Genomic DNA, 26,557 nt, shown 5'->3' with positions numbered 1-26,557 from the left:
ATAGCATGATCCCGTCTCAATACCATAAATGTAAAAGCCTGCTTAGGCTCTTGTTCTTGTATGACGGAGCTCATTTTCCTCCGCCTAGATGCACTGTCACCGTTCAGTAATCTTTTCATTTAGCAAGACACACTTTCACGACAGAATCCAAAGAGCAAGCCACAAACCATTTATAAAACTCACATGTGGATACCTAAGACAATTTGTGTAATAAAAGAGGCATACGGCAGAAAACAGAATCCTTTTTCGGTGTCTGAGAGCTGACAGAGGATAATTGCACTCCAAGGCACCACTAGGAGATCTCTATTTCTGTTCTTGACATGTGTGGGTACCACTGCCACTGCCAATGGTGATGATGATAAGTGATGGGAAAATGAAGCGGGAAGTGATGCCGCTTACCCTGACAGATGTAAAGGATTGCCACAGGCATCCCTGGAGCAAGTGCTGACGGGGGACATTCTGGTGCCTGCACCAGGTCACTGTGGTGTTGTCAATCAGTGCTGCGTAAAGCAGAGGCCATCCCAATAGCTCAATTCAAACCTAGACAAGCCCCACCTCCTTCCGTGTCCTCCTTGCCTCTCTTTTTGAATTTGAGATTCATACCACATTTTCTGAACTAGCCATTGCTTTTGATTAGTTGGTATCTGCCTTGTACCCATGTGATTACTATGGAGATGTCGTGATCATTGCTCCATTCACAGCAACCAAGAATATGCTTACAGAAAATACCTGAATACAGTTTCCCCAACAGTGCCCAGAGATTGTCTTTCCATAAAGCCCAAACATTCTCCCAGTGTATGATAAGGGCATGAGCTTCATTGAAAGCTAGCATTTATCATAGGGGAAAACTCTGACCCAGGTTACTGCCCAGGAGAAGATAAGTACAAATCAAGTAAAGCAAAGGATTATGGATGCTCCCTGGGGAAGCAGAGCTGAGGACTAAAGGAGCTGTGCTCAGGGCTTTTGGAAAGCCTGACTTTGTGGGGAGGAAATGTGCCCTGGGGCAGGGCTATTACCCAATTACCTTTCCCGATTTTGTTTGTTCAAATGGGGATAATACTTTTCGTTATAAATAACTAACCTTTGGCCTTTCTTCTCTGCTTCTGCCCTATCCAGGAAATTATGAGTATTTGACCTTACTCAAAATGTACAAAGAAGAATAATGGAAGCCCCTGAATACCTTGATTTGGATGAAATTGACTTTAGTGATGACATTTCTGTAAGTATCACTACCTACAAGCAATGTTTTCACACTGCTCCGCCCTCAAGCTTACGTGCTGACTCGTTTATACTGTCCGTAATTCCACAACTCCCCCAGCTACACTGATGAACTGAAAACAAGCTGAGGAACAGACACAGTGTATGATTTGGGGGCGGGGCTCTCTGGGCTTATGGAAGACTGTTGCCTAATTGTGTGTGAGCTGGGGGCGGGGGAAGGGTACAAGACATTCAGCGTTGCTTCGCATTCCATTCCTAAGGCGTGCCGAGGTTGTTTGAAAATTACTGATGAGTCTGTTTGTAAAGCTTCAGCATGTGGACTTAACTGTTCATTCCCAGTTTCCTTGTATGTCTGTATCACAACTAACATTCTCTCAAATTCACAGGAACACAGACTGAAGCCAACTTGACATGCAATTGATGAAAAACAAAGGAAGGGGGTTGGAGAGATGGCTAAGCAGTTAAGGTCAAACACTGCTCTTCCAGAGGATCTGAGTTCAGTACCCAGCACCCCTAGCAGATGGCTCACAACAGCTTGTAACGCCAGCTCCAGGGGATCCAACACCCTCTCCTAGCTTTTGTGAACACTACACTCGTGTGCGCATGTATGTGCATACACACACATACACAAAACAAAAATAAATATTATGATAAAGGGAAACTTTCCAGTCATTGAAAACAACAAAACACAGACTGGACACTTGGGAATACTGACAAATCAGGTGCTGAAGATCAGATCAGCTGACCTCTGAGGTCCTATCATTCCAAAGCGCTGGAGGCTGATGAGTCCTTCAGGTCCACTAACACTCAAACCCTGCAAGTGTCTGAGCACATTGTCTACATGTGGCTTGCCTAGAGCTGCATGCAATGTATCCCATGCCATGAAGTCAGTTCTGATACCCAGCAACATGTTGGCACGATCACCCTGGGAGCTCATCGCTTCTGAGCTCATTTTCTTTGATCTCTCTGGGCCTGGAGCTTTGAGTCATCACTGGATGTTGCCCCCCAGACAGTGGACATGCTTCGACATATGTCTGGCTGGAAGTGGATTACTGTACTCCTCACCGTGCATACCCTAACTAATTTGCATGACAGTTGGATTGTAGGCATAGATACAGTAAATCGCCTCCTTAATACAGTGCTGGATCTTTCTGGCTTTGAACTAGAAAAATAGTCCCTTGTTATTCGGCTTATTCTAACTTCTAGTTAACTTTTGTTGGTCCTTATTCAGACCCAGATCCTTATTCAGACCCACGTGAAGTAAAAGTCCTCTTTTCCATGATGTGTGGATGTCGATCAGTCATGATGCTTGACTTGAGAAAGTCTTTAGAATAAGCTTCTTTTGTGACTCTTCCTCTCGAGGTATTTGGATTTGAATGAGAGCCAAGAAAGTGAAGGATAGTACAAAGATTTGTTGGAAAGTTGGAAGATGTAGAACAAAAGAATGTGTACTCACTAGGAGTTTGGTGGTAGTAGTTCTTGAGGTTTTTTTTTTTTCTTTTTGATGGCGAAGTTGAGGTTTGAGTGTTGCTTTTGGTTTTGTTTTGTTATTTTCGGTTTTTTTGTTCAAGCAGTTTAGTTGTTTATTTGTTTTTCTGTTTGCCATCCTATGGACAGAACCTACTGAATTACACATTCTAGGCATGTGTTCTACAACTCCTAACTCTTGGTTTTCTTAGACAAGAGTGTTAGGATGTAGCCCAGGCTGGCCTTGAGTTTACAATCTCCGGCCTCAAACACTGAAGCAGGCATTGCACAACCGTCCAGGTCGTGTTTTACAAGAACAGGCTTTGAACGGGCGACCAGCCCAGGCTCCTGGTTTCTTCTGCCCATTGGCTGGGTGATTTGGAGCACATGAGTCTCACTTCCCTGAAATACTCATCTAACTTTTTAAAATTGTTTTAAGGTTTGGGTGAAATGATAATATATGTGAAACACTTAGCTTGGCACACAGCTCTTTAAAATAGTAGCTTTGTTATTGTTTCAATGAATAATACAATAATATTTATCTGACCAATAGTGGATAAAGAACTCGAGGGAAAAGACCAGGCATGGTGTCAAGATTCTCTTTTAAGTACAACAGAGCAGTTGTATTTACAGAAGAATCACTGGCAGCAGCCCATAATTTTGATGAATTAGGAAGCTCTGCTTGAAAGATAAAATGTATTAAGCAATAACCGAAGCTGTTTAGCAAATAGGGCTACAGGATTATGCAATGGTTGTACCTCTCTGACTTGACCACTCTGAACTATAAATTCAGATTTCCATCAGTAGGAATGTATCTTCCCCAAGAGTTCCCTTTCATGTAGACTCCAATGTTTGGATCTTTGACTTGCATTCAAACTTAAACCAGGTTTGAACTGGATAACATTGATGAGACAGTAACGGCTAACGCTAATTGTGTCCTATGGGCCAGGCCATGTATGTTTCATCCTCACACTGATCCTATGGAGAAGGGATTATAGCCATCTTCCTTTGACAGATGGGGACACCAAAACATTGAGACCTTATATCTTGCCAAGGATCTCCTGGTTAGTCAGGAGCACACTGTTTCCAGAATACTCACTTCTTGCCTTAACCAGATATATAGTTTATTGCAATAATTTACACCAATGGCAATTTTTCCGCCCCTGTTTCCCACCCACGAGCATTTGGTGATACCGAGTTTTCACTGTCATACTGGGAAGATGCTACTGGCTCTGGTGGGTAGAGACCAGGAAAGCACAGCCTAAAGGAAAGCCTCCTCAACAGAGGATCATCCAGCCCAAAACACTGACAGCCTGAAGGGTGAGGTGTCCAAGTCTACTGCAATCCCCCTTGAAACTGGAGGAGCTCTATTTAGCAACCTCTCCAGCGTTAGATTGTTTTATCATAATTCAGTATGATCTGAGTTTAATACCCTAACCCTGACAGAGCTCTACTGTTCATGGTTAATGATTTCATGGAGACAAAGTGAAGACCAACTCATAAATAGTGAAATAAGTGTTCTCGGCCTGTTTCAGTAAACTAGGAACACTGGCCATTGAGGCTGCTAACTGAAAGCCTCTCCAATGCTGTGGCTCAGAAAGGAACGTGTCTCCCAGCTGCTAGTTCACTGTCGCGGAGAATGAAGTTTCCCATGAACGTGCTTTTATTTTTTTATTTTGTTTTTTTGGATTGCACAGACCTCTCTCTCTGCTCCCCTTTGCTCTTTCCTGATGCAGTGGCAGAAGACGATGGTGGGAAGTCCAGGCAGCATTTGGAAAAGATGTTTACAAATCTCATGCTGGGGTTTAAGACTCCCCTCCTTACCCTCCAACTATAGTCCAATTACGTAGTTTGGGCTTTGTATTTCATGGTTTTTCCCTCTGGTCAGGGGACTGGTTCTTGTTTTAATTAAAACGCAAGCTGTATATTTGTATAGAAAAACAGCTAGAACTTTCTGTCTTTATCTAATGAGACAAAACACAGAAGGCAACCAACTTATTTTGAAGTTCTCCAGACTTGAAAATGATGGGTTTCCCCTGTAAAATGCAAGGTTTCAACGGTACATCCCTGTCTCCCTGCCCTCTGAGGGCAGAGCGCTATGCCCAAGCTGTAGCCCATGAGAGAGGGCACGTACAAATTTTCCTCTCCTGGCAAATGGGTTTACAGAGGCCTCTTTTATTCAGTTGAAAACCAGGCTCTCCTATCATCAAAACGAAAACAAAACCCTCCAGGGTTCTTAGGAACCATGGCATATTTATTTTATTCAGCAAAGCCAAACTTTTTGTTCACAAAAATAGTATCTAATCCAGGACTGAATAAATAAAGCAGAGGCTGAACAGCAAAGAGGTGACGTATGTCACACACAGTCACCGTCTGTCACACGTAGGTCCTGTCACACACACAGCTGAAACCTTTCAAGTCAAGCCTCGCAAAACTGCAAGAGACGGGTTCTGCTCTCATCCTGTGTCGCAGATCACAAAATGGAGACTTGCAGAGTCCTGTGAGTTCACGAGGTTACAGCCAGAACTCAGCAGGGTCAGGACTGGACTATGGAACTCCTTGACTCAGAAGGGGACTGTGACTTTCTGAGAAACTTCGTTGAATGGAAGCACCTCTGCACCTCCAAACCCCGTCACCTCATGTCCATTTGGTACTGGTCACAAATTGCTTCTTGGAAGTTAGGGACTCCTTACTGGTCCCCACTCCAAATAAATATAATCAGCTGAAAGGGAACCAAGCAAAACTGTTTTTTTTTTTTTTTTACTACCCTGACGTTTCCCTAGAAGGTAACCAGAAACTTCATGTGGAGTCTGGATGCCTTAGTTCCTGCTTCATGGTTCCTATCAGCCATGTCCTTCCTAGATAGAAGTCACCCTGTTCTTGGCCATAGTTAAACGTTTCTTGGTGCCGATTATGCGATGTGGCCTCAGCAGCAATCACAATGCTACTACATTTTTTTGCAGAGTTTTATTTGGTGTGTCTTACTTCTGAGTCCAAAATGCCTCTTATTCCTCATCTCTAGCCCCATGAAGTTCAAAGCATTTTTCTTATTTCAACACCAGATGCCCTGCATTTCATTGTTTTGTAAGCACCCCCCAATAAATAGACAAGAGATTGTCTGATCCAGAAATGATGTGTTGTATGTTTCTGACCTCAAGACTGGAACTCAGATCTCCTTCTCCATCTTGGCCCAAATGCTCACAGAGGAGAGGAACCTTAGCCAGAGGGTGATTTCCAAGAAGAAAGAGCAACCACCAGACTGATCTTTAATTTGCCTCCTTTTCTGAACTTAGCCCGTAGAGTCTTCTTCTTGGCTATTCTCGGTAGCCACAGCATTTATTAGACTGACTACACAGATTATTTATACAAACTACTTGCTCATAGCTAACTGTTTTGCCAATCTAGTCAGCAAGTGTTTATTAAACATCCACAGTGTTCCAGGCACAGTTGTAGGTTTGAGAAAATAGTATAAACTTGGTCTGTGCATGCAGGGAGTTTATGATGGCAAATAAACTATTCTATTTCATAGCATGTAACATATTTATTATAACTGTGAAATGTCAGATTAACTTCATGGGAAGTCACATTTCAGTACCAATCACTCTTCCTGGCAGTGTGTGTTTCTCGGTGCTGACTGACTCTTGGCTCACAGTTGAAGCTAGACAAGCGCGGTTGCTGGACAAGGTCCCTGGCTGGCCAGCTACCCTACTACAAGATAAATGTTTCTTTTATTTGTTTCATCATTTATAATTTTTAATATTTATTATTATTTAGGCTTAACTTTTTAGTGTTTTTTGATGCTCTAAATATAAATAATAATGGTACTTAACATTTGTTGAACACTTACTGTACATCCGACAGGACTGCCAGGCTCTACAGTGTTAGCTCAGAGTCTTCACACCACACTCTGTTAGGGTACTATAGTTACCCTGTGTTACCAGTGAGATTAAAGAATAAGATTGCTGATAAAATGCTGAAATCAGGCTATGATGTGGGCCAACGGGCTCCAGAACCCACGTCTTCATTGAAGACAACTTCTGGGCTTTGTAGTCATCTTTGGACTGACTTCTATAGCGACAATGCACTAGAGTTTCGGTCGGGACTTACATATGAAGGGAGGAAATGGAAATAACACACTCACGAATACAGAGTGAAGCAGCACCGCTGCCTCTTCATCAGGCAGGGAAGGATGGGGAAAGCTCCAGACCAGCTCACCAAGCCATGGCATCAGGAAGCCTTCCACATCCAAGAGAGAGCATAACCCTCCTTCCACGCTTCTTAAAGTGCTGTGTATCTTCAGAGACCACGCCCATCGAGCCAACCCATTCTGTTCCATTGGTCATTAGACCGAAAGGCCAAATTCCCTTCATAGACTTCACAGTTGAGTTCGGTCATTACCATTCATTTCCAGTCCTTGCCGTAGGAGGCCCTTCAGCATTGTCATCACACTTGCTTCTCCAGTGTGGATGGGCCACCAAATGCTGCTTGTCCACACACTGCATTAATTACATTCGTATTACTTACATACTGGTGTACTCTTAAAAATGACCAACAAGAGCTGCTGAGTTCTCCCGCACCAGCTACAGACAATATCTAACATTGAAGACATAAAACTACTTTTCTTTTTTCAAATCTTGACAAATATAAAAGAAACAAAAGGCCACTGCAAAAACCATGGACATGTGAGAATAGAATTGATTACAGTAATTCTTATTAATGAAACCTAGTTGGTAAAATGAAATGTAATTACAGAGAGTGGAACAGATAAAGCAAGATGTGGACCATCTGCATGTTCCTGCAGAGGGGTAGTGGAGAAACTGAACAATTGGCTAAGTCTCCTGGTGAAATGTAGTGTTGAAAGGACAGAGTGTCCCTGGGAAGGGCTGTAACAGAGTATATCCTATGTGGAAGAAGGAAGAATAAAGCCCCTACAAAAGAAACTGGAAAGAAGTGTTCAGACATAAAGAAGGAAAAAAAAAACCAAGAAGGACCAGAGAGAGATCAGGAGTTTAGTAATTAAAACAAAATGGAAGAAAAAAAAAGAAAAACCCAAGAGTCCAGTCATTGTAAAGTTCAGTGTCCACAGAGTTTTTCCCTTAAAACTCTCCAGCGGCCATACAGAGCACCACACCCTGCAGCTGAAAGAGTAAATGAAGACATCAGGAAACAAGAACAAAGACAACCCAAGAACTGTGGCTGATGAGCATAAGAGCAAGAAGGCTGGTGGCCAGTGGGGGAGGCGGAGCATCCTGAGGTGGTGGAGATGCTTAGGATCTGCAGAGAGAGCCTGTGCTGAGAGAGAGGCTGAGGAAGAGGGAAGGAGGTTGCTGGTAGGGCGCGGACTCTGTGAAACAGAGGCAGAGGGCTAGTAACATGGGAGTGGACTATCTGTGCCATATGCTCAGGGCTATGTGGAGTCATAGGCTTCTCCATTAGAAGGCGGGCCTCTGTAGAGAACAAGATTTTAGAGGAAAAAAAAAAGTCTTAAGCTCAGAAAAATCTCTCTTCAGCTGTTTATCTGCTTTGACAGGCAGTTTTGCTTGCGTGGAGGGCTGTGGTTCTACCGTGTAGCTGCCTGAATTCTGGAAAGCTCGGAGAAACCAGGAGTCTCGTGATAGTTGTGGGAATGGATGGCTCATTGTTTTTGTCCTTAGGAAAAGTAATAGAACCTCAGTTCCTTAAGAATCTCTAGCTCGCAAAGGTGCTTGGGACGATGCTCTTTCATTTTCTATGGCTCTTTACCACTTGGATAATGTCTGCTTCTTCACTCAACTGACCCCAACTAGTCTTCAGGACTAAAGGCCACTGTTTACCAGTCCTGAACATTCATCAGTCTTGGTGATCAGAGATTCCCACAGTCCAATGAAGAACTCATGTTCTACATGTACATTCATGAATCCCATCCATGTTCAAATTGTTTTACATGACTGCTGTGGCCTGGAACAAACACACATACACACACATGCATATGTGCATACACACACACACACACACACACACAATTTGTCTGACAAAAAAGACTGTAGTTAGTTTGGGAAGCAAGCTTTCTGTGTCCACCCTTATCTACAAACTCGCTTGAGTAAGGAAGCAGTTAAAAGGACTCACATAAGGTGCAGAGCTTAGATGGCAACATCTTCCTTTTCATTTCCAGTCCCTGCTCATTCCTGCTCCTCTCTTGATCTCCTGCCTTTGTCCTGGCAGGAACAAAGATGAGTAAGGAAAGTCTGTGGAGCACTCACAGAAAACAGGTTAGAGAGGAGAGCCAAACGTGTTTCCAGGCACTTATCAGTTTGCAAAATAACTCCATCTTCATTATCTCATTTTGGTACTTGTGGCTACAGATAAGGAAACCAAGTCCCAGAGGTATCAAATAATTGATTTGTCTAGAGCCATAGAGATAGTAAGCATCAGAGCCAGACCTTGCTTCAAATCTTTGTCCATTTTAGAAAAGGACAACTGCCAGTAGTCATGTTAATGGAGTGAGATTTTAGTCTTTTAAATGTACTGTGATTGCAATGCTAAATTTATAATGATGGCTTCTTCTAAGATTGCTTTTGTATAGATATAAACTGTTGTTATCATGGCTACTAAAGGAGTTCTTTTAGTCCAGTTCAATAAGAGCCTAGTATCTTAGATAGCTAAAATGTTTTCTACCACCTGAAAAAGCAATGAAATCATTTGCATTCGTGGAGAGACAGGACGCCATGCGTATGATTGAGAGGAGGCCTTGTGAATTCTGGAATGTTTCAGAATTTCCCGGATGTCTCATCACAAGCCAATGACTGCACCCAACATAACTGGTCCTGATTCAGTGTTCTAAAATAGCTCCCAAGAATTCCAAGTCCCAGGAATTCCTGCAAGGCACTGATGCCACTGATCCAGAGGGCGCACTTTGAATGCTGACATTCCTTCCCTCTGGGAGAGTCATAGAGGGCATTATAGAGATGATACCAAGGCAAGACTGCAAAAATTAAAGGAAATTTTCCTATTGAAATGGGAGGAATGGCATTCTGGGTGGACAAAGTAGAATTCATAAAGACATAGGAAAAACAGTAGATATGCGAACTATAAGAAATTTCTTGTTACTACAAAGAGAAGTAAAGGAAAGTAAGAGAAGAGACTGATCTTATGCCACACTAAGGCACATGGTCTGGCCTGTGCATGCTGCAGAGGCACTGAAGGATTTGAAACAGAGACATGCTTTAGTCAAATCTGAACCATGAATTATAACTATAAATTTGAACTGATGAATTATACCAGTATTAATGCTCAGAAGGAATTCCTACTAACTAACTAAACTTGAAAGCTTTTAAACTTCTGAAAATCTACAGTATCATGCCCAGGCTCTAGTGCAGTGTATGTACGTGTTGGTGTTCCAGGCAGTTGATTGGCCCCTACATACATACAAGTCAAAGATAATATCCTTCTCCTCCTCTCTATATCAGAGCTGATAGATCAAGAGGAAAAAGCCAAGCCTAAGACACTGCAGACATTTACTGAGGGCATAAAAGAGAAAGACTGCTAAGAACCGCCCTGGGGCTTTGCGCAGAAGGCAGAGAGCATGCTGACCTTAAAAAATAGTGGCACTTCGTGGTTGGAGGAAATCACTGCAGACAAGGAGGTCCTGAAAATTAAAAGAAACAGGCAAATAGACTTCAGCTCTATAGAGGCATTGAAACAGCTGAGGGAACTGGTCAACCTCACCAGGAGCTCTTGAAACATAAAGCCGTAGTAAAAGTTTGATCAAAGAGGCTATTTCTGCAGCCAGTAACCTCTGGAAGGATTCAAGAAAAGGAAGATGTTAGGAAAAAATAGTAAAAAGGAAAAACAATACCTCTCAAGTAACTGAAAGCCCTCTCTCATATCACCAACGGATAACAGAATCAAGAGAACAGGCTACACAATTTAGGTTGGAGGATAAGTAGAAGAAGGATGTATTAGTCTTGGTTTGGTCAGTCCATGTGACAGGAGTTACTACTAGTGATTGTCCTATGAGTGAAGTAGGTTAGCCATCTGACAGCTCCTTATAAAAGACCATCTGTCCTGTGAATTGGGAAGCCTCCCATTCCAGATGGTAGCACAATGCACTCTTGTATGAGAGACATCCCGGGTCACTGGGTCATGGGCTCATCCTCAGATTTGCAAGTATGAAAATACATTTCCGTGTTGCTTTTGTGAAACATACTTCCTGTGCATTTCTTCCCACCACAATGTAAGCATCTTTAGATCACTCTGTTGTATTAGATCTTCCCGTGTAGGGTTACTATTTACAGAAATAAGCCCTCAAATTACTCTTTTATTATGCCTTTATAAAGAACGGTAGATTTGTTAAATGCATAGACTGTGTGACCTTCCATGCATCCTAAAAAGTCCCCCAAACTGTAATTTTCTAGCTGGCACTTTTTTTTTCTTAGTTTGCTGTGTTTTTTAATTTCTAGTCCCAGGAGTAGCACATCACTGTTTTCTTTAGGGTCATTATTTCTTACTGGTTGTGATGTGAAGAATTCAAATACATGTCTTCACAAAAGAAAGCATTCTTTTTTGCTATGGGCAAAGCTACAGCCTGTATGTCTCCCTCTTCCCAGCTCTGTTTTGTTTTTTTGAGGGGGTGGAGTGTTGGTTTTGATTGTTGGTCAGTTGCTTGGTTTGTTTGGTGTTCTGTTGTTTTGTTCTGAGTCAGGCTGACTGGCTTGGAACTTGCTGCATTAGAGTCGGGCTGGCCTTGAACTCAGAGATTGCTTGGCTCCACCCACTCGAGTGCCAGGATTACAGGTGTGTGCCCCCGCGTCCAGATTTTACTGTGATAACGCTGTCAACACACCAGCCAAGCACCCTGTACTGTTCAGAGTTCGAACCTCAGCAAACTTAACCTCACTGCCTCCTGCAAGCCTTTGCAGTCAACCAGGTAGAGCTGGACCTGCAGCTAACACAGCTGAGATCTGGAGAATAGGGAATCTGGCTTTCAGGTGCCAGTGCGCATGCCTGGGATGCAGACAGCAGTTGGGCTGTTTTCATCGGGTGTATATCATTTAAGCCCACTGAGAAATCCTTGCTGTATCATTGCCCTTATTTATACATAATCAATCAATTTTCCTCTTTTCTAAAATATTGTCTTGAGGGGAAACCCAAAAAGGGAGGGAGTAAGGAGAAGGAAGGTAGAGAAGAAAGAGAGAGAGTGAGAGATGGCAGTGGGGAGCAGGAGAGATGGTGAGCCGTTGCCAAAGGGAGTTTCATGGGGCACAGCAACCAAAACAAAGGCCTAATTTTAATTGAATTATAGACTGTGTAATTATTTAACCTGCACCAGCTGGTCTCAAAAGCTACCAGATTCCTTAGAGAGCTTCTACTTGATCAGGAACATGAGGTACCTTGTTACTACCAAGACGAAGCTTCTCTGTCTAAATTATCCCTGACCACCCCATCCCCCAAGACACAACACACAAAGCATAATGTAGAAGGAAAAATTGTCTAGAGGCTCAACTCCGGTTCACACAGCCTTCCCCTCCCTCCACCTGTGTGTAGAGTGTGTGCTGAGACACCTGTAGTCTCTGATGAATGGCCAATATAAACAGGATGCTATTGCATCAGACAGGTAAGAATAATTTCTCTAATTAGTCTTCTGAGATTTCATTTTTCATTTGGAAATACTGGGAATTTAATTTGTTTGTGATGTGCAAGCTGACAGTAGCGGCAAGCGCCTGCTCCTTCTGCCTTGCTTTGCTGATATTCTGTGGGAATATCTGTCTATCGATCAACATCACACCCACTAGCGTACCTTTGCATTGAGAAATGCATTCTAATTATACAGTCCTCGCTTGTGAGGCTAGAATAATACTAATGGGTTTCCTCTGGTCATTTTTCTTTTAGATTAAATTATTTTTTTTTCTCAGTTGCCTCAGATTTTGCAATGGAGAAGTAATTCATGATATGTGCCTGTTCTTAGAGATACAGAGCAAAACATTCTGAGAAAATTGTGTGTTATGGATTGGAGTATGAGTATGACTGAAGATAGTCTTTGATTAAAGGCCTCATTCTCTTCTATTCATTCTATTTATTTTGTTTGAACACATCCTTCTCTCAAGACAAATTGATGGCTATCAAATGTAGACCCCATAAATCATAGTTATTGATTTTACATGTGTTTTTGTGCCTCCAGTGTCACAATTTGTTATCTTGATAGCCAGCCCTGAACTTGATGCTGTGACAGAGACTAAAAGATGCTGTCTTTCCTTCCAAACTAATCTATGGACGAGAAGAGCTTTCAAAGAGACCTATGTTCCCCTTGCTTTTAATGACCAGACCTCCGTATTAGCCATGGAGACAATACACACAGTAAAATCCACAGCACATGGTAACTGTTGGAGCCTAAAACAAAAAGATGTGTTTATTGTATGCGTAAGAGTGTTAGGTATGTTTGTGCACTGAATGACAGTGCCTGGTAGCTGCAGAGGCCAAAAGAGGGAATTGGATCCCCTGGAATGGAAGCTACAGATAGTTATGGCCCATCATGAGGGTGCTGGGAAGTACATCAATCTTCTCTGCAAGAGGAGTAAGTGTTCTGAACCACTGAGCCATCTCTCCAGGCCCAGCTTTGGGATTTTATGTAGTGTGGTCCACACCAGCATAGACATGTCTCCTTCAGTCTGGATGCTGAGGAAGCCGAATCCTCCTCCACTAGGCTTTTTACACTGGTAGCTAGCTAGCTCTTTGGGTTGACGAAACAAATAGTATCTTCTGGAAATATTCAAGGTTCAGTAATTCTGGCTATATTTCAGTTTCAAATGATGAGACACAGAAAAGCTTGCAGATGTGTCTTACTTTGTCCATTAAATAAGAGCCGCCAGGCTCCTCTTTAACCTGTGTTTACTGAGGTGCTCGCTGGTCGATCTTAGGATGCTCTCAGATCACCACGAGGTCCACCTCTTGAATGTGTCTGTTGTACTTAAGCCTCAGTCCTTGTGTTCATCTTTTTTTTTTCTGGGTGGTTTAAGGGAATGCCTTTATTTTAAATTACTATCTCACACCCTTCTCCCTCTGTCTTCCCATTCAGTACTCAGTCACATCTCTCAAGACCATCCCAGAACTGTGCAGAAGATGTGATTCCCAAAATGAGGACAGATCAGGTAAGTCGGACTCCTCGCCCCTCCTCACCCACCAGTGGTAGCGCTCCGGGTTGCCTGGCCTTGGTTGCTTTTGCATTCTGCTCTTTTCCCTTGTGGTTTCTCTGCTCCCGCCACCTCCCTGCCACCTTCAACAAACAGATGTATCTGTTGAGGTCATCTACAGGACTACGAGGTTGTAACTAGGACCCGGCTGTGTATACATCGACATAGGTCCTCTTGATAACCTTCAAACCATAGGCTCCACAGAGATCTGCAGAAAACCCAAGAAAGCCATGGTGGCAAAAACATAATGATGCCGGCGCCAGTGAAAAAATGCTGGATGCATTTACTGCCCATATGGCAAGGACCAACGTGAGGGATGAGGCTTTGCCAAAGTCTGAAACCCTATCAGGATGCGACATGCTAGAATCTGCAATAAGGCATACTATAACAGTTAAGATGAAAGCAAGGCACTGGAGTTTAATAGTGTAAACTAAACAGAGAATTATGGCGGCTAGATGGAAACCAGCTGGCTGGCCTTGTCTCCTTGCCCCATCCCCCGCCTGAAAAAAAAAGTACATTGAGGGTTGTTTTTCCCCCCCTGTAAATCAAATGAAATCCCTCTGCTTTTCTCTCTGAGATGGGCAAAAAGGAAAATAGAAAGGATATTGATGGGAATGATATTGAACTATGAAATGGTGTTTGTTCCTTTGCTCTAGATAATTACCACTAACCTAGCCAAACTGAACCTCTCCTCGTAGTAACACCAGGCTGGAGAAACACACTTGGCACGAGACTTAAGATAATCCTTAAATTATGCACATGATGTTTAAAAATAAATAGAGGTATCTTTCCTGTACAGCTACTAGAATTCTGAATTTCTGACTGAAAGGATTTGAAGAACTAATTAGCTTTCCTCCCTGGACTGTTTGCTTTGCTTTCACATTTTCCATAGAAGAAACAGCAAAAATAATGTGTTTTCAGGTTTGTTTATTTCTCTCTCTCTCTCTCTTTGTCTCTCTCTTCTCTCTCTCTTCTCTCTCTCCCTGTATATACACTCAAATATGAACATGTGGATGTGTGTTGGTAATATATAAATATGAATCAGAAACATGCCAGAAGTTAGCCTTAAATTTAAATGAAAGTTTTCATTTGCTCTAAACTGTTAAAAAAAAAAAAGGAGGGGGGGAGACAGGACATAAAGTTGGGAGGGAAATGGTGTAAACCATATCTTGGGAGTTTGGAAGGAGGCAGCGGTATAGGGACATGATGGAAATAAGTTGTATAAATACATAACATTTTCAAAGAATGCATAAAGATGTTGTTTTTAAAAAGACACACGTGTTTGCTGAGATGGACAGGAGATTTTTGGCTCTAAGCCTTTGAAGGATTTATCTCCTTAAAGCAACATTTTTTTTTCCTCAAAAAAATCACTTGAAAAGGATTGTGCTCAGTGGCACAAACTACACACTGCAAGAATCAAGAGACAAGCCTCGGAGTCCAAAGACTGGAGTTCAAGTTAGAGTCCAAAGACTTGGGAAGACTGTTGAGTGTTCCCATCTCTTGCTGTTTTACGAAGTCCTTTAACAAATATTCACATTCATTCTTGCATTTGTCACTCAACAACTGTGTGTTGAGAATTCTCTGATCCAAGCATAGAGAAAAAAACAAAACAAAACACCAAGACACAAGATCCTCCTGTGCTCAGTGAGCTCGCACCCAGATAGGTGACAGTCAGAGGACATGCAAGCATCTAAGTAGGCAGAGCCTTGCAGACAATATGGCAGCCTGAGCCCACATGATAGTCTCTCAACGTGTGGGTCGCGACCCCTTGGCAAATCTCTATCTCCACAAATGTTTACATCACGACTCCTAACTTTAGCTAAATGACAGGAAGTAGCAACAAAATAATTTAAAGGTTGGAGTCACCTACCTTAAACATGAGGAATTTTTAAAGGGTCACAGCGTTAGGAAGAGAACCACTGTGGTAGAACAACTTATGGCCCTTGAGGAGGAAGTGTTCAGGATGGCAGGGAGTGTGTCAATTACTTTTCTTATCGCCTTGACAAAAGCAACTTTGGGGGTGTGGGGAACCTCAGTTCTCAGTCTAAGTATACAGTCCGGACGACAGGGAAGCCATTGCCTCTGAGCGTGAGGCAGCTGATCACGTGGCATCTGTCGTCAGGAAGAAGAGAGGGCTGTCTGTGGGCGTACAGCGTTCGTTCCCATTCCCATTCCCATTCATCCCAGGACCTCCGCCCGTGGAATGGTGCCTCCCACATTTACAATGAGTCGCCCCACTTCAATTAACCTATCTTGGAAACTCCCTCACACACATGCCCAGAGATCTTTCCAGATTATTCTAAATCGCATCACCTTGACGATTGAGAATAAGCCTCACAGAATCTTAGCATGACCCAGCCACGTGAAAGCCAGCAAAGGGGACTGAAAACCAAAGAATGAGCAATGCCCACTTCCTTGATCCAGGAGCAAACTTAGCAATTATGACGAAGTAAAGAGAGCCAGTGTGGCTGCTGAATAGTGATCGAACTAAAGAACAGCAGGAGAGGGGGTGGGCAGAGGATGTGGCCAGACGCCAAAGCGAGCTCGGTTTCCTATGTGTGGCAGACAGCACTGCCAGCAGGGTCCAGCTTTTATGAAATCCTATCACAGACTGAAAGTGACTTACTCCAATCGTCTGCAGCCAGAAGTCTTTCAGAGTTAGGAGTTCTCTATATTTTAGGTGTTTTGTGTGTTTGTTGTTTGTTTGTTTTTCAGATAGCCTGTAGCTCATCACTCTAGTGATGGGAAGTATATAATCTCATGAGACTGCCCATCTTAAAAATGTTAACAGGCTGTGCACGCTTTCATCCAAATGTCCCAAACTTGAAATGCTCTAAAATCTAAAACTCATTCTACATCATACCAGCCCCCTACATGGTTTAGATTTTGGAACCATCTTATTAGATTTCCAGGTCAGGGATGTTCAGCATATAGAACCGTACCCCGTGGAAAGACTCCATGCGACAGAGCTCAGGTGGGGAGGGGGCATTAGAGGGAGAGAGTGAATGGGAAGAGTGGGGAGGGGAGAGGCGAGACCGGCCTCTGGGGAACAGAAGAGAGGAGAGGTAGGGAGGGAGACAAGCACACACACTCACACGGGCAGGCAGATGGATGGATGGACAGAGGGAGACAGAGAGAGAAAGGGAGAGGGATGGGAGGTGGCCAGGGCCCTTAAAAGAGAACATAGCGAGTGTGCACCGGTGGTGTTCTTTTGGTCACAGCTGAGGACATATACTCCAAGGTCAGGCCAGGGCAGGTGAAGCTAACTGGGGCATTGTTTTAGTCTCACAAGTGTGATATAAATTTGCTTGTAATGAAAACGTTTTAATTATTTACAGGCACAAAATTTTAAGGTTAAAACAAATTTAGGCAATCTAAAGCCAATCAGACTTTTTTTCAAGAATGATTTTTTTTTTGTTCCACAGAGGCAGCCGTCCTATTCATCCCTTTATTAACAGAGTACAAATTCTGATGAGATGAATTTTGTTATTCTGTCAAACCTGGTGTCCCTTGAATTTCACCTGCTCCTCTCCTGGAACCTTAGAGAAGCAGAACACATCCCTCCTGGAAAGGGGAACAGTTTGATATGTGGAAAGGGCTGTCCTGTGTCCCCCCCGCCAGGGTTTACATTTTCCTCCATGCTGCCGAGTGCCTCCTGGGCACCCATATTGTTCTACTCAGGATGAAAACACCTTCCCAGCAGCCCTCTCGGAATGCGGCACCCACGGCTAAATCTGAAGTCTCGCCGTTGTCTGCTCAGTCCTGTGCAACAGTTTAACGTGCTATACGTGGCTTAACATGTACCTTTCCTGCACATGGGGTCTGTCCTTTCGGCCTGTGTTCTGTGATGACAGGTACAGAGCTCACCTTGGATGTAGCCTTTAAAACAGTCGATGGACATATAGCCCAAGGCTCACCTCGCTTCATCCCTGTACCTGGGTCAGATTGCATTGTGTGCTGTGAGAGAGGCAACTCTCATGGTGTTGTCAGAGGCTCTGAGTTGAGTTCTAGCACCTTCCACCAGCTCATCACAGCCTGGGAGTCCCCCTGGAGTACCCTTCTCTTAGCTAAAGGACTTAAGTATCTTCTCCTAATAAGGATAATATTGGCATTGATCATTACTAGGCTTCAGGTTTGTGTGTGTGTGTGTGTGTGTGTGTGTGTGTGTGTGAGAGAGAGAGAGAGAGAGAGAGAGAGAGAGAGAGAGAGAGAGAGAGAGAGAAGGAAGATTTTGCAAAGAAGAAAGGGTGGAGGAATTTTGGAGATACCCATGAGGTAGGAGGGAGACAAATTACTGAGGAATGGGAAGCCAGAGAACATATTCTGTTCATGGTGTACTGAAGTCGTGCAAGGTGCCCCCTGAGACTTCAGGGATTCCTCATTCCAGGCATTGTGCCAAATCTTCTGTAAACATTTCCCTTCTCCACCAAATAATTCTGAGGAAGGACCATTATTGTGGCCATTCTACTGATGAGGACCCAAGCCCGCAGTTCATAATTTGCCCAAAATTCTTGAGCCATAAAGCGGATCTGAAACCAGATCCTCTGTCTCCAAGACCCCCATGAATACGAGTCAGCTGAGGGGTAATTGAATTCCAGGAACATGTGCATCAAGTAGTGTAGGGTGAGGACCAGCAGCAAGGGAAGGTTGTGTGTGAAATGTTCACATCTGATAAAGGAAGTAATCCGTGAAACCTTTGCACGTATTCCCAGCCCAATAGCTGCATCTCCAAGACAGTGAGTGTTAACTTCATGGCTGTCTTCAAATGAGGGCAGAAATGCATCATGCAACATATGGTATTCAAATAAAATATCCAGTTTCATCGGCTTGGAGGTTTTTTTAAAGTTAATTAGATATTCAAAGATGCATTTGTTTCAAATTCATGATGCTATTACTGCCCTGTGATTCTTTGAAAACATGTATCTGCTAATCTCACTATCCGCTTTTCTTGGGCAGAAAGGCAAATAAATACGAATCCTCCTTTGGATCTGGGAACGGAAACTCAGTCAGGTTAGAAAGCTTGGTTGTGCCGCTGTGATAAATACGCCTCCCATAGCTCTGAGAATAGATTCGGAAAGACTTTCGATGCTGGAATAATATGAATTGTTGCTCGTATGACACCAAATAAAAGAAACCATTCTCTCCAAAATTTGGTTTCTTTTAAAAAGTCATTTGTATATATTTCAAAGCATTGTCAATTTGCTGTATTTTTAGACCCTGTTCCTTCAAACTTTGTGACAAACTCTGAAGCTATGAAAACAAACGCTTCCACGCTGTTTGAAGATTTACAAGGATTTTAGCCATCACCTAAAATAATAAATTGGCATCAAATGTGTCCCGTAGACATTGTTGTGACATAGTTAATGTTGCTAAATATATAAACCTCCTGATTTCAATTTGTATTAAGGTTTAATGCCACAAACATGAAAGTAAAAGTTAGCTGGGCAGTTTTAGTATAGTTTTTTTTAAAAAAAAAAAAAGCATGCAGATTAATCCATTTCCCATGATGTAACATAAAATGTACTCCAAAGAAAAGAATAGGGAAACAAATTTTCCAAGCTCTCAGTCAAAAAAAGAAAGAAAGAAAGATTGCTTTGGGGGCTGGAGCAATGGCTCCGTGGTTAAGAGCAAGGACTGTTCTTGCAAATGACCTAAGTTCGTGCCCAGCACTCACCCACCTTAGACTACTCAGAGTGGTGTGTGACTGCAGCGCCAAGGAATTTGATGCCCTCCTCTGGCTTCTGTGGGCAACTTGACTCTTATGCATATACCCTCCCCACAGACACACAAGCATACACATAATTTTAATAATAAAAATAAATCTTAAAATGGAAAATTCATACTTTAATATGATACATCTAAAATATTTAAAAGATCTCAGCAACATTGAAATTTCATGTGCAGATAAGTGTGTTCTTTGCCTCAAACAGTTGTTTTAGCCCAATATGATATTGCATGCTTATAATCTCAGGGACACGGGAGGCAGAGGTAGGAGGATCTTGAGTTCAAAGTCACCTTGGGCTTCACAGTGAGACTTTTTATCTTTCTTGAACAATAGTATAATTCTAAAGATGTTATAATCTGTTATTTTAAAACATGGGAACTTAAATAAAACTATAATTACCTTGCCACTGAAACAATTGTATCTTTTCAGGTTTTTCCCTGAGACTCTTTTTGTGCCTGCAATTGTAATACAAACAATGTCAGCTGATGCGTTTTTCATTACTACAGAGTTCGCGTGCAGGCCAACACTGTGAGAGTGGACCACAGAATGTTCCTGTATAAGTGGAGCTGCCCCCACTCTCCAAATTACTGGCTTACTTTTATTGGAGTCTAAAAAACTCCTCTCCCTCACACTGCTCCTTAGAGAAAGTGGTTGGTAGAAATAAGTGCAGGGAAGTAAACATTGAGGAAGGATAAGAAAGCTGAGGATGCAGAGAAAAATCACCAGACAGACGAGGTGTGTGTGGGGGGCGGGGGGTGTAAACTGAAGCAAAGAGACCAGGCACTCCATACACTCGCAGACAGCCTCTTAAAGAAGTATGGCCCTGCAGAGGCTTTCTTCTCAGGAGGTCCAATCCCTGTCACTCCTCCCCAGTCCAGTGTAAAACTGTGGCTGTGGAGAGATGTTGTCCTTTAAACTCCAGTGCATCTCTGTCACACACCACCCTCTTCTTAATGATGGATTCCTCTGTTGTTCAGTCATCCCATCTCAGTCTCTGTCTCCGTATGTCCTCTGTTCTGATTCTCCTGTAAAGAGGGCTGGGTGGAAATGGAAACACAATTCAGTTGGTAGGGTGCTTGCCTAGCATGCATGAAGTTCTGGCTTCAATCCTCAGCACCACATAAACCGGACATGGTAGTGCAAGCTTGGAATGCTAGCACCTGAAAAGTGGAGATTCAAGCCAGCCTGGGGTACATGAAGTTCTGGGGCTTCCGCTTCTGAGAGAGAGGGGCGGGAGAGGGAGAGAGTGGGGGACATATTCAGGTATTAGAATCCTAGAATCCCAGAGTTGAAGGATCTTCTGCAGAGGTATGATTGTCGATAGTGACCCCCCACACACACCATAAGGCATCTATCTGCTCAGCTAGACCCTCTCATCCCTGTGCTCAACCCAAGTGTTTGCAACATCACTCAGTCCTGAGCCTGTGTAGGCTCTCAAGCCTCACTCCATCAGTGTGGTACAGAACCAACACCAATATTGGCAGCATCACAGGTCCTGAGTCTGTGCACTCTCAAGTCTTAATGCAGACCCAGATTCTGAACCTACAGTTTCCAAGCTTGGTCCCAGGCTGTTTATTTATTTATGCACATTCAAGTTTAAGACACTTTGACCTAAGTCACTGAGAATCCAATCTGTTGTCCTTAATGAAACACAACAATCTCCTCAAAAATTTATTATCTGCTGTGTCTCTCCAAGCTTAAAATTCAGGTAATGGTGTCCAAAGATGGTCATGAAGCTGTGCAGCGGGAACCGTTTCTATCGCCATGAAAGACAGAGTGATTTGCTACTGGTCCAGCAAGCTTTGCTAGTGCCACTCCCCTGTCTTTGGCTTTCCAGCCACATCAATCATTCAGTGTCTTAGGCTCCTTCACAGGGACTGCCCTTCCTTTCCCCTTCACCGCTAAGGGAATCCCTTGGGTCCCTTTAACTGACTCCCTAGACCAGTAATATCCAGTAGAAATATATACTGAGCCACATATATAATGATTTTTTAGCATCCTTATAGAGTAAATACCATTAAATAGATGGGTTTATTTCATAATGCTTTGTTTATTATTATTATTATGTTTAAAAATTATTATCATTTAGACATGTGCCAACAACTATCTTTTAAGATTTTCACAACCAAAAGCTTCTGAAAGAGACAGTGAAGGTCTAGGTTATACCAGCACCTACCACAACCAACCGTATCGTTTCCTAGCTCCCTGTATTTTGCTCTCCTCCTGAACTGTCTAAAGAGCCTTTCTTTCTTCTCCCATTCTTTTGTGTGCACGAGTGTGGGGTAGTAGTTAGCAGTACTCAGGAGAGAATGGAGAGCGTGTCACTTGCTAGGTACTTGGTCCACCACTGAGTTTTAGTCCCAGCCCTGCTTTTCCTTTATGTTTTGAGACCAAGTCTAACTAAGTGTGTAAGCTGGCCTTGAACTCATTCTGCAGTGCCAACAGCCGTTGAAATCAACTGACTTTAAAGAGTTATGAAAAACCGCACCTCTAGTTCTCTATGTCCATTTGCCCTAAGCATCTACAGTATTTGCTGCCCTGCTAGAGACGACCACCACTTCCATCTCATAAAATCCATTGACACTTATTTTTTAGCCTCGTGGGAGTATTTGAGTCTATTGGCCACTGCTGCCTCCCTCTCGATTTCCTTCCTAACTCGTTGAGAGCCCCTTATTCTCCTTTACATGTCTTTCTCTGTTTGACCATCAGCAGTCAAGTGAGCTAAATATTCAGTAGGAACACCCTCTCTCCTTCCTGCCTCTAGGTCTCCTTGATTGCTCAGATGGTTTCTGATACTCTCTACCTGCAACTCTTAATCTCCAGCTTCCTTTTCAACAATCTACACAGTATCTGCATTAACTGTCTCACTGAATTTCAAGAGGAATTCTTGAATCAACTTCGACATGGTTTTTAGAGGATCACACACAAACACACCACACACACACACAAACACACTGGGCGTGTACCTCATTAAATAGCTCTTGGCTTACCAGACAATTTGCTGTGTTGCTGAAGGTGGAATTTTCTTGCTCACTCACGCCTCATTCATTCCATCTCTACATCGTGGGTCCTCTATGCTCCGAGAATGTCTTTGGGCTCCCAGGAGTGTCCTCCTGGGCTGAGTGCAGTGAATGGCAGCGACAAATGCAGGTCAACACAAAATCATCAACTGACTTAAAACATGGTGAGGGGGTTGTGACATTTTAAAAAGTTCTGGCGTATCAAAGAATTGGACATGCCTGTGAGTTAGAATGAATATTTGTGCTCCTATAAAATTTGCATGTTAGAAATCCCCAAGATGATATTACATATAGGCGGAACCTCAGGGGAGGCTGTTAGGTCGTGAGGGTGGAGCCCCCATGAACGGAATTAGTGCCCTCACAAAAGTGGCTGTGTATGGGCCCCAAATAGCCTTCCTTGTCTTCCTCACCAGCCCATCCCTGTGGCTCTCTGTCAGCGTCTCTGCTGCTTTAGATCTTTCCACATGTGCTACATTCTCCCCAGATTGTCACTGAATTGCCCTTTCTCTCTTACTTCTTTAAATTCACATGTGCTTGGCTGTTTCTCCTTGGATTTAAGAATTGCCTCCTAGACGGGTTTTCTCCGTCATGTACACCCTCATGCTGACTCATTTCCATAAAAGCACATTGACTTCCATCATATTTTTGTCTGTATGTGCTCTTGCATTATCGTCTAGACAAGGTTGTATCTATTTCAGTCTCCCCTGCGGGGAAAAGAGAATTTTGTGCACAGAGGACACTTAGCAAATGCTTACTGAATAAATGGGTCTGGTCAGAAGACCTTAGCACTCATTCTGTGACCGACCACTCTGGCTATGCATCCTTTGTCCTGTTCATGCACCTCTTGCTTATATTCAAAGGAGATTGACAGCTTTAGCCAGGAGTCTCAGTGATCAGATAAATCCAAATTTAGGCTTGACACTGCCAATTATAAACAAAACGGAGAAAATCTGCTAGACTGTCGTTTAGACAAGTTATTATTAAAACTCTTTCCTAAGCTTTCTTCCCTTAACTTTGTAGTTTGATCCTCGAGGAGTGACCGAATTCAGGAAGAGCTCATGTTGGGATTTTAGTTAAAGGGAATCTGAAGTGGCTCCATCTGTCCTTGCCACTGGTTGCTGGGATTCCATGACCGACATGTGACCCAAATAGAGAGACAGTAAATTGTCTGTTTAGGGAGTGGTTTTAGTTTTGACAGAGTAGTCCTCTGGTGCTATGGAAAGCTAGAATCAGGCAACCTTCTTCCTGATTGAGAAATCAGAATGCTGCATGATTTTCCACACAATGCTTAAAATTCCCCGAGTTCTCATTTGTTTTCGAGTGAGAATCCATAAAAACTGCCCATCCATCTTTGAGACGTGTTATGAAAAATCTCCGATGAAATCATGAACTCTCCTGTGGTCAGAAATACAGAAAGTCTGATGTGGATGTATTGGCCATTTTAAAAGTGTTAAGTGAAGGAAAATCCCAATGAAGGTACCGTTTTGTGGGATCCAGGAAACACATGGTACACATTGTTACACAAATGTCTGTGAAGTGTGTACTGACATAGCTAATTCCTACATGAAGATACACATGCCACACTTAAACATGAAATAAGCTGCCATTCGAGGAGATGGCAAGTAGAAAGTATGTATTTTTCAAACACACACACACACACACACACACACACACACACACACACACAACCTTACCCATTTTCTGCCCCTGTCTGTCCTTGCCTCTTGTCTGCTCTCTTCCTAAGGAGCAGCATAACTCTGTGCTTTGTCCTTGGCAGTAGATCAGCACTGTAAAACGTCGCCACCTTCAGTTAAAAGGGGTTAGTGTGTGTCTGCACATCCAGAAAGCGCTTTCGGGCTACTACTCCCCATGTGTCTCAGCTTGATGAGTCTTTTCATTGACCTTTCGCTGTGTCTCTTTGCACAATCCCAGAGTGAAAGAGGGAAGGGAGGAGGGGCGAGAGGGAACCTAGGAAATGGGCCTGGAATGAACACCAACTTAATCCACTCGCAAGGTTTTGCAAATGTCACAATGAAGGCTAGCATACTTTCTGCATGACAGAATAGCTCTGAAAGCGTGTATTTTCTTCAGACCTACCAATTGCCAGTCTGTGTAAACTGTACTTTTGAAGCCCCAGGATTTAAACTTGTCCAAATACTGCGTCTGACTTCATGACAGACTATGCCTCTGTGGTAAAGATGTATCCTTTTTAGCCAGGTTTATAGGATTTGAATATTTCAGTGAGTTTTCACAGAACAAAGAAACAGGCAGAGATCGACTGGTTAGTTATCTGAGCAAGTCTACATAGTTACGGGCAGGGCTGGGAGTAATAAAACATGAACCTGACATGTTCAATAACAGCTGCTTGGTGTCAGTGGCCTTTTAAAGACAGGAGGTTTAAGGCCCAAATCGATGACATTTTCCTCACAGCATGTGAATAGATCGATGAATGGGGTATTTATAAGAATAAAGTCATGTGTATACTTACCCTTCGATCTCAGGATACCCTCAATAAAGGGCTTGGGGTATCAGTGAAAAGGATGAGCAAGCACCCCCAGAGGAACATTCCAGAAGTGTGTGTTCCATTTACACACATCACTCTTCCCAGCATAAGGTCCTGACACAATTCTCAAAAGCTAGAGTTCCCTCAACAGCCATCCCTTGGATCAGGTTACAGACTAACCTGTAGGGCAGTGCAAAAGGTCACTCCTCCTGTACTTCCCATTCAGATCCAGGCTCGTCCCCTTCTTCCCATGGTCACGAGGAGATGGAAGCCATCTGTCATCAGTCCTTAGAGATCCTAAGGTGTTTGTGTTCCACGGGTCCACTGCAGATGTCACTTGGCCAGTGGTAACAAAGCTCAGGACTCTAGCATTGGCAAGCCCGTTCTTTCATAATTGCCCTCCCAGTGAAGTGAGAATAAAAGGAAACGGAGGAGGCCAGCACTAGACTTGCCTAGTACGCACCTAGCCTTGGGCTTTGTCTCCAACGCTGCATCAACTGAACATTTTTGGTGACTCGTCATCTCAGCATTCAAGAAGTGAGGGTGGGAGGATCAGAAGCACAAGGTTATCCTTGGCTACATAGCAAGTTCAAGGACAGCCTGGGATATATGAGACCCTATATTTATAAAAAAAATGGTTAAAATAAAAGAGATAGAATTCTGGAGAACATGTAGGGTATATTTCTTATAGACTGCTATGGATATGTAGTGTGTTGTATATATACTTAAATTAAATTTGTAGATGGGCATTGTTCTTCTGTTTCCTGACTGCCCAGACCTGAATAATCACACAGAAACTATATTAATTGCAACACTTCTTGGACAATGACTCAGGCATATTTTTAGCTAGCTCTCACATATTGAATTAACCCATTTCTATTAATCTGTGTATCACCATGAGGCTATGGCCTACCAGTAAGATTCTGGTGTCTGTCTCCTTCGGCAGCTATATGGTGTCTCCCTGACCCGCCTACTCTATATATATCTCTATGTTTGAATTTCCCTCCTGGCTTTATTCTGCTCTGCCATTGGTCAAAACAGCTTTCTTCATTAACCAATAGTAACAAAACACATTCACAGCATGCAGAGGAGAATTCCACATCTTAAATTGACCAGTTTGTTTCTCACAGAAAGTAGAATCCATTTAACTTGACAGAATCCTTTCTTTCTCTTCTCACTGTCTCATGCTAATTTTCTAATGTGGAATATGGATACAGCTCTCCATATTTAGAAGTAAAATAAATGGGCATTTTAGGAGCCAACATTGATGTTTAGTCTTAAAAGTTGGGTCTACTATGGCAACAGCAAACGTTCCATTATCTTCTTAAAGAAAACAATTTATCAAGCCTAGGAGCCAGAGAATCATGTGTCAGCAATCGTCTCAGCCTCATAATTATAAATTTGTGAGGATCCGGTAAAATGCATGAATCCAAAAGAATTATAGTGTTTCATTGTGAGT

At 42.9% G+C, this 26,557-nt stretch overlaps 1 protein-coding gene across 6 annotated transcripts in view; it reads left to right on the top strand.

Annotated features, from left to right (window-relative positions):
- Sncaip (synuclein alpha interacting protein) overlaps positions 1-26,557 on the top strand; it is a 143,057-nt gene that overhangs the window by 70,188 nt on the left and 46,312 nt on the right. For all 6 annotated transcript variants that reach the window (XM_075968669.1, XM_075968666.1, XM_075968665.1 and 3 more), the window contains exons 2-3: positions 1,117-1,219; positions 13,736-13,808. In XM_075968669.1, the coding sequence (XP_075824784.1) occupies positions 1,163-1,219; positions 13,736-13,808 (130 nt within the window). In that variant the 5' untranslated portion in view covers positions 1,117-1,162. The remainder of the gene's footprint in view (positions 1-1,116; positions 1,220-13,735; positions 13,809-26,557) is intronic.

This window comes from Microtus pennsylvanicus, chromosome 4 (genome assembly GCF_037038515.1).
Source record: "Microtus pennsylvanicus isolate mMicPen1 chromosome 4, mMicPen1.hap1, whole genome shotgun sequence".
Lineage (NCBI taxonomy): Eukaryota > Metazoa > Chordata > Mammalia > Rodentia > Cricetidae > Microtus > Microtus pennsylvanicus.
The sequence above is the reverse complement of the archived record's forward strand: the minus strand, read 5'-3'. Positions and strand labels throughout refer to the sequence as shown.